We start from the raw sequence: 11,947 nt of genomic DNA, 5'->3' as shown, positions 1-11,947 counted from the left end.
ACACTGACATTTGCAGGTATTAATTTATTCAAATAAAACTTTTATTAATAAAACACTGTTTGATAGATGAATACAGGGAACTCTGGGCTGTATTTCATATTTAGTGATTACTTGAGGATTTCGCATTAAAATTCATTATATGCAGAATAAATGAGAAAGTATAAACACGACAGCCCGTCTTTAGCGTGTTGCAACGATACTTCAAACTCAACCATGTGCACTCACCACCGGGGGGGAAAGTAGTGCCACTAAAAGACTTAAACTTCAGACACACACGCTTTGTTTCATGCTGTTAATTTTCTAAACGCTCAAAGAAAAAGAAAATCTGTTAAAGTCACTCTATGCAGTAATACCACGTCCGACCACATGGTGGCAGCGTATCACTATAAAGTTCATCCCTCAGCCCCTGGTGGGATAAAGTGGTATTAAAAGCCCACTCATTACCAGCAGTGGTAATCGGTACGTAGAGTGTTTTAAGTCCTAGATGTGTCCCGTTTATGTACAAAATTGAATAACAAAATAACCCCAGTGAGTTCTGGTCCACCTGTTAGTTTTACGCCTTCTGGGGAAACACAGTGAGGGAAATACTGTAACAATAAAAAGTGCTGAACAATAGTGACTCTATGAACACGGATGAAACCCGATGAAAGCTGTGAAGTATCTACATACGCTAATATATAAAACGGCAATGTGTTGGGGGTTACGTACATTAATTAATGCTGCTTCTGAATACACTGTTATGCTCTGTGAAGCTTTAAAAGACTCGCCAGTTAAAAATATTATTCTCTCTACATATACATTCAGTGTTTTAAAAAGGGAACGTGTTGTTAAATACAAGTACGGCTGAAAAATTAAATTAACTGAAAAGGCTTTAACTGGGTGGATGACGTGCCCTGACCAGAGATCACACTGTAATTCCCCCTGAGAAGAAGACGCTCTTCCCGCCCCGCATCCGTCATAACTCACACTTTTTAATGTCATAAAAACCAAAAAAATGGTCTCGGCAGTAAATACTGTAATATAACCGAGTCACAACGTGTCAGTATTGATAATAATAAAATAAAAAGCTTGAATGTTTGTTCCAGAGTTGCTTCCTTTTCCTTTTTTGATTGATCCACCTGCGTAAAGAAGAGAAAAGAAAGAAAATTAGGAGGAAATTAATATATTGTGATCGGAAGGTCCGATCCCGTAAAACTGGGCTGGAAGAGGTTTGACTGAAGAGTCTTACCTGTCGGTCACACTTCGTCCAGGTTCTACACTGCCGGGGCGGTGGGTTCCAGGTCCTCGGATGCAACCGCGAAATCTTCTCCCTCACTCTCGATTTCACGCGTTGAGGTTTTGTGCGTCTCCTCCTGATTGTCTTTCACTTCGGCCTCGGTGTTGCACGCCGTTTCCAGCTCAAGTTCAAGTTCCGTCTCCTTCTTTTGCTCGGCCTGCTCCTCCACGGGTCCCTCCGCCTCCTGCGTAGACACCTGGCTTTCCTCTTGCATGCAGATGTCCTCCTCGGCGTCCAACCACACATCTAGATCTTGACTTTCTTCCTCCATAGATTTGAAAATCTCCTTAGTCTCGGCGACAGCCAGCTTCCCCAGGAGCATGGTCGTCCTCTCTTTTTGTTGCGGTTGTATTGCCTCTGCGGCGTGGACCATCGGTTCAACTCTTTCAGTGCATTTTATTTGTTCTACTGTTTGGATTATCTCCATTGCTTGGATGCCGATGTCGTGCAGCACCGGCTGACTTGCGATCACGGCTCTTTGGGTCGAGGGCGTGGCTGCGGCTGGTTCTTGGCCCTCTGTCGCCTGAACCGCAACCTCGTTCAGCTTTGGCATCTTTTCGCTCTCGGGTTCTCGTGCTACGTTTCTCGGCTGTGCGGGATCTACTCCGTTCGCTGCCTGAACACCAACTTCAGGCTCAGTTGTCTCTGTAGTGGAGGGAGGTGTTGTTGGCCCCTTCGTCTGCCCGAACTGTATGTTTAGTTTAAATTCTAAAGAGAGGCTGGAGGGGGACTCCACGGTGCCGATTGATGAGACCAGTCCCGTGTTTTGGGGGACTGCTAATCCGGCGTTGCTGTGGCTGACAATCTGGCTTTGGGTAGTTTGTGGTTTTTCGGTTTCTGTGGTGTTTTCGTTCAGTTTTTTCACGGCTACTTCCTCTGGCATTGCACGAACCTGCGATTTTTCCTGGTCAATTTCGGTTTCCTCTCTGCATTCATGGATCGATGCATCCACACTTTCTGGACTTTCAGATTTTTCCTTGAGCTCATCGGACACAAGTCCCTCATCTTGGGCTGGGGATCCATCACTGATAACAGCCGGCACGTCATCTTGTCTTTGTTCAACTGTCCCTTCAACCTCACGTTCTGTCATGCCGTCCAGTTGTTCGAAGACTTGTTCCACATTTATAATAAAGGATTCGGGTATTGCCTCCGTTCTTTGAACACTCCGAATAACCTTTTGAACCGTCACCTTGATTCCTTCATTGCCCACCTCTCCTTCAAATACGGGAGCAGCGGAGAGATTCTCCACCTTCTGGATCGTTTCATGACAAACATCTATGACTTCTTTGGTTTGTGAAACCCCCACCTCTATGGTTGCGTCAAAGTTATTCTCAGCTTTCCTGATATCTTCATTCATCAGCTGTACCTGAACCTTCTGGTGTTCCTGAAACTCCACCGAAGGCACGTGCGTCATCACAACCATGCTTCCCACCTCCGATATCTCATTTATATCTTCTTGCACCAATGGCAACGCAGTCTCCACGACCCCACATGTCTCCGTCTCACTTGCCATTTTGCCTATGGGGGGTTCATTAACTGGAACGTTAGGTTTCTCCTGTGGAACATTTTTCAGACAACACGTGACGACTTGTTCCACAACAGCATGGTCACTTCCCGCAACCTTTACCTTAACACCTGGAGCCACACTTTCTACTTTCTCCCCCTGTACAGTCTCCTGCACTCCACAGAGATTCACTTCATGAGCAGGTTCGTGTGAAACTTCAGCACTGTCCACCAAAGGTGCTGGACTTTCTTCAGTACATACTGTTTTTTCTAGGACCTGGGCAGTACCTGCTTTCTCGCTTACAGAAGAAACGTGAACCGCTGTTAATGCTTTTAACTCCTCTGCAGCTTCAGCAGTGGTCTGCTCCTGCCTAACATCAGCATCACATGGGATGCTTTCTTTCTCCCCAACATCGTTCATCTCTGATGGCTGCTCCGGTTGAGCGGCAGCATTTAAATTGGTCTCTTCTGGTTCGGGAACAGCCTCGGGAAGTGTTTCCCTTCCCAGATCCTGAGCGCCACTTTCCACGACTGCTTGTGCATCTGGAGTTGTAGTTGCTTCTGCGTCTGTTTTTGCTTCAGTTATGTCTTTGATATCAGGCGAAAGTTCTGGCTCTGCGTCAACTTCAGCAGTCTTTTCGGCTTCACCTGGAACTGTTTCCACTGCTGGAGTTTCTCCTGTTACTACTTCAACTGATTCTGAATCAGGTGTACCACATACGGCAGCTGCTGGTTCTTGAACTTCAACGGTTTGATGTGCATCATCTGGCTCAAGGCCAGCTTCATTCAGAGGTTCTGCTTCCCCTTCTGGTACTTGTTCAACTGTTTCTGTTGTTGTTGGAAGAGTATCCTCTGATGCTACTTCTTCAATTGATTGATCCCTACTGTCCTCTGACTCAAATGTTTTTGCTTGTTCAACTTCTGGTACCTCTGTTTCTTTGGCAGCATCCGCTTGAGACTCCTCGGTTACTTCCGTGTGAACCTGACTTGGAATATCCTCTGGAGATGGTACTTTGTCTATGGACTGAGTAACGTTCTCTCCTGACTCCAGCGTTGCTGCTTGATCAACTTCTACGTCTTCTGTTCGGGGCTCTTTCTTTTCTAGGTCATCAGGTACTTCAATGGACTCAACAGTGCCCTCTTCTGACTCCAGTGTAGCTGCTGGTCCAGCTTCTAGTGCCTCTGTAACTTTAGCATCATCGATTTCTGGCTCTTTGTTTCCTGACTCATCAGTAAGTTCAGACAGATACTCGGCCGTCTGTCTGGGTTCATCCGTATCCATTTCAGTTGTAGAATTATCCTCCGAGGGCGATACTTCTAGCTGTTGAACCTTGCACTCCTCTGAATCTAACGCAGCTGTTTCTACTGCCGCCAGTTCTTCTGACTGGTCCGCGGCGTCATTTTCTAAGGTTTCCACTTCCTCTTCTGCCAAAATTTGACCTTCTTCTTTCAAAGCTGCCTCGTCAGTTTCGACTCCTAACATAGCAACTGATTCTCCTTCCTGAGAATCTGTTCTTGAGATGTCTTCCTCACCTTGATCAATCACAGGCGCTTCTTCTTCCTCTTTTTCTGCTTCACTTGCCTCCGAAACAACTTCCCCTACATGCTGGCTCTGATCTGGAGCTTCTAACTGGCTAATGCCTCCCTGTAACTCTAAAACATCAGCTTCATGAACTTCATCCACAGCAGACTCGGCCACGTCGATCGCCTCGGTAGGAACCTCTGACACGATTTCCGTTGAGATTGCTTCATTGAGGGGAGAAGCGCTGTTCGTTTGGGCCTCTGCCACAAGCTCATCAACTGCATCGATGGCTTCAGAACTTAGCTCGGCATCTAAAACAGCCACATCCGGCTTTCTGTGTACTTCCAGTATTTTTGGCTGGTCTGTTACAGATGATTCAAGTACTTGTTGTGTGACTGAGCAAGCTATCCTTTCAAAGCTTTGCTCCTCTGAATACACCGGGACAGACCTCGGGCTCTCTGTGATGGTCTCGGTAACCTGTTGCAGAAGCAGCTCTGTGTTCATGATGTTGTACTCTGCTGGCACTGGTGTGGTGTTGCCAGATGTTTTTGAAGACTCTGATAAATGGGAAACTGCAGATACCATCTCAGTTTCATCTGCCAGGGTAACGTCTACGGGCTCTGGGGCAGTCACAGCCTCGGACGTGATCTCTATCAGGTCCTCTGCGATGGTGTCATCTCTTGCTGCCACCTCAGCGATGGAGCCCGGTGTGGTGTCTGTAATTGCACCCTCCTCTGGAATATCACTCAGTTGTTGGTGTTTACTGCTGACATCCGCCAGGTCATCCACTTCTTCTCCTGCAGCAGGGACCGTAGGACCTTTATTAGCATCTAAAGCTTCTTTATGCTCCTGGATCTCCTCTTTCTTGGTTGGTAGGCTATCACCCGGTCGAATGGACTCGGTAATCTCATCGAGAATCTTCTGCTGGACTTGATTGTTTGCTTGTTGTGGTACATCTCTTTCTACATCTGCCTGTTTTTGAACGGCATCCTCCGGTTCGTCAAACTCGGACAACGGAACCACCGCCGGCGTCTCGGAGTCCTCCTCGTCAGAAGCTGCCTCCTCATCAGCGTCGTCGTGATATACCTGGTCAGGCTTTTCAACGGTTTTACTCTTTTTCTTTACCGATAGGAATTTCTTTATGGAAAAGGAGGAATCATCTTGAGCGACCTCGCCCTCCGACTGCGTGTCTTTCCTTTCGTCCTGGCTTACTTTCTTCGTAGGGGTGACAAGTTTTTTAAATGATTTCCACGTTGACCCCTCGTTGTCCTCTGGAGCTACTACCTCGCCTTCTTTAGGTTCACTGTCTTCCTTGTTGTCTTCATTATCTCCCTCTGAGTCCGACGTCTTGTGGCTTCTCCTCCTTCCGGATCCGCACAAAACTGCTTCCCAAGACACAGATGAGTCTTTCCTTTTCCTTCCTTCCTCCGTGCTGTGATCTGATATTTGCTCTGCTTTGCCTGGTTTTGCTGCGTCTGCCGGACCTGGGACTCGTGCCTCCGCCTGGTCGACCGAGGGCCTCTTGTTGCGCCGTTGTGGGGTCATTAACTTTACAAAGGAGGCCCATGCTCCTTCTTCTGCCGTGTCCGTGGACGGTTGAGCAGCAGCCTCGTCTTTCCCAGTGGACTCTGTGGACGACAGGAGCTGATCTGAGATGTTCTCTACGGAGTCGGATAGCTTTGCTTCACTTGACTTCCTGCTCTTCTGCTTTTTGGAGACCTTCTTTACACCAGAACCTGGACGGACCTTTTTCCGGGCTTGAGTTTCAAGCTCAGATGTGCGTCGGGATTTAGCCTCATTTACGGCCTTAGTTGGTCCTGCATTGCGGTTCTTAAGGTCATTTTTCCCAAGTTCAACATCAGCCATCTCCTCTTCATCCTGGTCCACGGTGTCCACGCTCATCCTCCCCCCCATGTTTACCAGCTCTTTCTCGATAAAATCTTCCTCTTCGGATTTCTTTTTCTTTTTAAGACCGGAAAAGATTCCAGATGTAAAAAACTTTTTGAACTGAGTGGCAATCTCTTTGGTATCGGGACCAGAAGGAGACGTCTGATGGGGCTCCTCTTCGGACGTGGCACCTTGGTGTGCGTACTCGCTCATGGGCGAACTCGTTCCCGCATCATCAGATGTCACTTCTTCCTTAGTGTCTGCTGTTTTCTCCTCATCTTTATCTATCAATTCTTCACATGTGATGTCTATCAGAGTCTGATACGTTGGCGAGTCGCTGTCTTGAGGCTCCAGTGCAGTGGTAAGACGTGTGTCCGGGTCAGTACTGTCAAAACTGATGTCATTGGCGGTGTCTTTGACGCTTTCTGCCGACTCTTCCGGCTCCTCATCGAGAACTTTGTCCGTTGAGCCTCTCTTTACTGTCAACTTCATGCCGATGTTGCTGAAAAACTTCTTAAAACTTTCATTGATGTCGTTCTGCTTGGCCTCCATGTCAATGACTTCAGTCGGCACTTCGTCCACACAGGCTACATCGGGTAGTTCCTTTCCATCGATGTCTTTGCTTTTCAAAGGCGCGTCCTCGGCTGGATAAAAGAACCAAACCAGAAAAAGAAAAACGTATTATGTCACTTAACTGGTCACTGAAATTCAATCAGCTGTAAATCATACGAGTCATGCTCGAGCTAAAACTGTGCTGACAGAGTCGGTCATTGAGCAGTCACATGAAGAATGCTTGTACCCACCCACTGCGGGAATGTCGTCCTCACAGTTACCGTTTAGGGCCGCTATAGAGCTGTCTGCTTTTCCATTGAGGTCAGAGATCTGCCCGTTGGTCTTAAGAGGCTGAAACAAAAGCACAAAGCTTGAATGTACAGTGGACCCCTGCATATATCCCAGTTACAGGAAATCACTGTTTCAGATGTTTAATGTTTTACTTTACGCACTTGGTGCAATTAACTCCATCAGGTCTGATGATTTGACCAAAGATTTGGCCTTATGGTAACAAGCTGAAAGCAGGTATAAGATAGTTTTGGTTGTCGAGTCATGTTACAAAAAGTTGCCCAGATAAAACACATAAATACTAAACCAAGAACATTAAAATCTACTGGAATAAATAAGTCAGAATTATAGTTTAAAAACTGCCTTCTGACACCGTCAGACAAACAACCCATTAGACGAACGGGGCATGTGACACGGGCCGTTACTTGTGAGGTAGGAACCTGTTAGCAGCTCTACAGACACCTTGCTTGGCTCTTGGAAACTCCGGTGTGAGTCTCTTTTACCTTTTCTGTGTATTGTCCTGTTTTTAGCGTATTTTTGTACATAACGTGTCAGAGATACAGATGCACAAAGTTCCCTGCTTGCATGTGTTACATCAAGCAGTGGTTGGACCAGAACCTCCTGCACTTAAACCAGGACGAGACAGAGTCCATTGTGTTTGGGGAAAGTGTGAGGACTAGCTTTGGCGCCTTGTCCTCGTCTTTCAGTCCTTATGTCCTTAAATCTTGGTGTGATTTTTGATAGTTTTTTCAAATTTGACAGACAAGTTGATAATGTCGTTAGGACAAGTTTTTATCAGTTACGCCTCCTAGCCAAAGTGAAATCTTTTTTAAATCGTCACGACCTGGAGAAAGCTGTTCACGCTCTAATCAGCTCCAGATTAGACTATTGTGATGCACTATATGTTGGCGTCTCCAAGTCTTCTATTAGCCTTCAGCTAGTGAAGATTGCAGCTGCCCGTCTTTTAGTGTTAGCTAAAAGACGTGAGCACTCCGGTTACTCCGGTCCTCTATTCACTCCATTGGCTTCCTGTCCATTTTAGAATTGATTTTAAACTTTTAATGTTTGTTTTTAAAGCCCTCAACGGCCTTGCCCCGCCCTATTTATCAGAGCTTTTAACGGTGTGTGAGCATGGCAGGGCTGAGATCCTCAAACCAACTGCTGTTGGAAGTTCCCAGGTCAAAGGTCAAGCGCTGGGGTGACCGAGCTTTTTCAATCACATGGGCCTTTTTAAATCAAGGCTTACACCTATTTATTTAGAATGGCTTTTAATACCCAGTAGTGTGGTGACACTTTTTATTCTTTTTTTTTTCTATTCATTTTTTGCTCTGTCTTATATTTATATGTTGTATTTCTGTATGTTTTATTCTGTAAAGAACTTTGGCTCACCTAGAGGTGGCTGTAAATGGCTATACAAATAAAGTACATTTACATATCACATAAAGCCCATTTGGTTCGGTGTGTTTTGCACCGATGGAAATGGCTGTGAATGTGAGGAGCACCAGACCCGACGGGTGCGACTGACCGGACTAGCCGGACTATCAGGGCAGAGACTGATGTTCTTCGGTCGGTATATCAACGTATACTGGGAGAAAGCCATGAGTCCAGTTCAATAACCGAGCTGAGCGATGACTAAACTGACTAAACTGTGCGTGAAGCGAGTGATTAACAGGAGATTCTTCTGTCTGAAGTCCACATTTAAAAATGGCTTATACTTTCAAATAACTCAAGATTACACAATTGAAGCATGAGGAAGATCACTCCCAGCTAAATAAAGCAATACAACAAAAAACATGCAAACTAAATTACTGTATACCAAAAGGTCGCACTGTGATCATAAAACGTCCTTCAAGTCCAGCACAAATTCACCTGACCTGCGTTAATGGAGCTGGAGACAGACGCGCCTTTGTTTTGACTCGTCTCCCATATTCAGAAAGCCAAATAAAGATGTTTCAGACTGTGAAACAGCTTCGTAAACACTTTGATACAGAAGCCCCTCAATTATTCTCATGATTCACTCGGGGGGAACTCGGACCCCTCGGCTGAACCAGTTGGGTAAATATTATCCCCCGTCTGACAATGTTGGCTTCTTTAAAGCTCATTTCCTGTGCAGGAGATCCCTACGCGATGGCCCGTCTCCTCAAACCGCCTCTAGTAAGTCAAATATGGCAGCAAACATGGATAGATCTCCTCTCCATTACAGCGCGGCCGGTTGGGCTTCCTGCTCAGCACGACCGAGTTAATGTTGCTCCACGCAAACAATCGATGTTGCTTCTGCTGAGTGCAGCCAAGATGACATTTTATCCGTCCCCCTGGGCCGGACTCGGGTTCCACTAAGACATATTCCCTGCAGTTAATGCAAAATCCTTTTAACGCCAATGAAAGTGGGGAAAGAGAACTTCAGAAACCAGGGTTTCATGTAAGATTCTGACGCCTCTGATAGTTCGGCAAGAAAAGATGGATTTAAATTACTGAAATATTTGCAGAAATTTGTATTTTAACCCTCTGAGGTTCCACTGTGACGCTTTTCTGATTCTGCATGGTGATAAGACCCAATTATACACTTGTAAATATAGATAAAGACATCTATTAACATTAACAATTACTTTTAAGACCTGTTTTTGAAAGAAAATCATTGGTAAACTCACATTTCTATTCTCCAGCAACCTTCATTATGAATGATCACATGCTTTATAATTAAACAGTAGTTTTTTGTCCATGTTTTTATGCTGTAATAGTTTGCAGCATCGTATTATGGAAACAACATTCGAGGCCATGAAGGGGGAAATATATCAAATTGACCATAAAATCACAGAATTTATCAGATATATGATGGAAAAAACCCTAAAATAGCTCAAAACAGTCGAAAAGCCAGCGTTTCTAAGGGTTAAATGAATATCTATCAATATTTCAGCAGCTTTAAAAAGCACAAACAGAAAATGCAGGGACAAAACTATTTGGCATTTATGATGATCATAATAACGAAACATAACGAGATGCCAAAGACTAATAATAGTTTTAAAGCACAATGCAGTCAACTCGTGCTCCTGTTGGACCAGATGATTAGATCAGAGAGAATTAGAAAAATGAGATGAGGGAAAAAACTGAAGTGAAAATGAATAAAAATGGGTTTTTAACTGTTTTTGATTACATTTTTCTTTATTTTTTTCATGTATTTCTGTGTATATTTCCTCTTTTGCCTACTGATACAGGCATTGTGGCATAGAATTGTCAAATTGGTTTAATTCAACGTACGAATTGTTACAGATTACTTTTGTAATACTGTATAGAAACGTAATTCTTGCCATTTTAGGAATATGTGTAACCGCTGTACTTTACTGCCCTAACCTTTTAAAAACTTGTGCTTTTTATTATTTTACTTCTTTTCTTATCATTTTATTTCATTTTATTTGTTATTTACTGTTTGATTGTATTTTGTTGCTTTTAATGTTGATGTAAAGCACTTTGAATTACCTTGTGTTGAATAAACTTGCCTTGCCTTATGCATTAACAGATTTATTTTTTATTTTTAGACTGTCTTGACATCCCATAATTTTGCACTTAAAAACAAGTGATTCAATGTTTTTCTCATTGAAAATAAAGATGGAAACAAACCCGTATAGTGATTGTTGTTTCTCAGAGTGAGACTGGATGAAGCTGAGTTTTATTTCTCTTTATAATAATGGAGGACATCCCAGGAAGTGTCTGCACCGTCCTGCCACAAACAGCCTCAGCAGCAACCGGGAATTCTGATTAAATCCCATCTAAAGGCTTCTTTTTCCCCTTCTCCTTCAGGTAAATAAAGGATATACCTTGTCGTCGATAGTGAGCTCGGTCGCAGCATCCTGCACTTTTCCGCCCTCCTCCTCCTCCGCGGCCGCCGCGTCCTGCCTGCCCTCCCGCTGCGCAGACTGAGCGTCTCCCATCGTCTCAGTCCGGATGGAGCCGCACAAGTGCTGCAAATATCCTCCCGAAAAAAGAAGAAAACCCAAACCAGAGACACGGAAAGAGACAGGAAAAAGAGGCAACTGGAGCCGCGTCGCTCCGTGGGGAGAAGGACGGCGCGTCGGCTCCTAATGCTGCAGGCTGGATGCGGACCAAGTGCTCCCTCCTGATAATAAACGCCTCCCCACAGATCACATGAAGCCATATGAGCCTGTTCTGTTCTGTCCCGGCCCGACCCGGCCCGCTCCGGCCCGGCCCGGCCCGGCCCGGTCCAGCCCACCTCCCCCTGCATCAAACTAGGGAGGAAAAAACAGAAAAACAGCCAGAGCTCATCTGACTCAGAAACGTCCCAGCAACAAGCATGAACATGTCCCTCACACATTTATCACTTTTATTTACAAGAAACAAGTTCACTCTTTGTTTCTTTGCAGATGACTCCAATATCTCTTTATCTGGTAACAATGGACATAAACTAATATCTGAAATGAACATGGAATTGATCAAGGTCAGGGGCGTCAATTGGGTATGAAGGTACAGCAGCCGCCACACCTTGGCTTCAAGGGAAAATGTAAATGTTTGTTTTTTTAGTACATTTATGGAATTGCTCTGTCTATTTGTATTGATTATTCTATTATTTAATACATATAAAATAACTACAAATGCAAATCAGAACAACATGATCGATTTCACTAGTTATTATACACTGCAAAAACTCAAAATCTTAAGAATATTTGTCTTATTTCTAGTTAAAATGTCTATTTTTTTTGTCAAAAAAAATCTCATTACATTTAAGACAAGACTCAAAAACAACCATTTTCACCTGTTTCAAGTAGATTTTCACTTAAAATAAGTGGAAAAATCTGCCAGTGGAACAAGATTTTTTTGCTTGTAATGAGAAGATAAATCTTGTTCCACTGGCAGATTTTTCTACTTATTTCAAGTGAAAATTTACTTGAAACAGGTGAACATGGACA

The 11,947-nt window shown here is 44.4% G+C and overlaps 1 protein-coding gene across 1 annotated transcript; it reads right to left on the bottom strand.

Moving 5' to 3' along the window:
- Positions 1-19: 19 nt before the first annotated feature.
- Positions 20-11,171, bottom strand: LOC133462624 (A-kinase anchor protein 12-like). The gene is made up of 4 exons (XM_061743955.1): positions 10,841-11,171; positions 6,992-7,091; positions 1,229-6,832; positions 20-1,118 (listed from the first exon to the last, which is right to left on the bottom strand). Exons 1-3 carry the CDS (start codon positions 10,952-10,954, stop codon positions 1,254-1,256), a joined length of 5,793 nt encoding a protein of 1,930 aa, XP_061599939.1. The 5' UTR covers positions 10,955-11,171; the 3' UTR covers positions 20-1,118; positions 1,229-1,253.
- Positions 11,172-11,947: the final 776 nt, after the last annotated feature.

Source organism: Cololabis saira, chromosome 16 (genome assembly GCF_033807715.1).
Source record: "Cololabis saira isolate AMF1-May2022 chromosome 16, fColSai1.1, whole genome shotgun sequence".
In the NCBI taxonomy this organism is placed as follows: domain Eukaryota; kingdom Metazoa; phylum Chordata; class Actinopteri; order Beloniformes; family Belonidae; genus Cololabis; species Cololabis saira.
The sequence above is the reverse complement of the archived record's forward strand: the minus strand, read 5'-3'. Positions and strand labels throughout refer to the sequence as shown.

Excerpts from the sequence above, each read along its gene's own strand:
- LOC133462624 (XM_061743955.1), bottom strand. The coding sequence starts at position 10,954 with ATGGGAGACGCTCAGTCTGCGCAGCGGGAGGGCAGGCAGGACGCGGCG. Across the intron at positions 7,092-10,840 it reads AGCTCACTATCGACGACAAG|CCTCTTAAGACCAACGGGCA; the intron begins GTATATCCTTTA and ends CTTTTGTTTCAG. Across the intron at positions 6,833-6,991 it reads GGACGACATTCCCGCAGTGG|CCGAGGACGCGCCTTTGAAA; the intron begins GTGGGTACAAGC and ends TCTTTTATCCAG.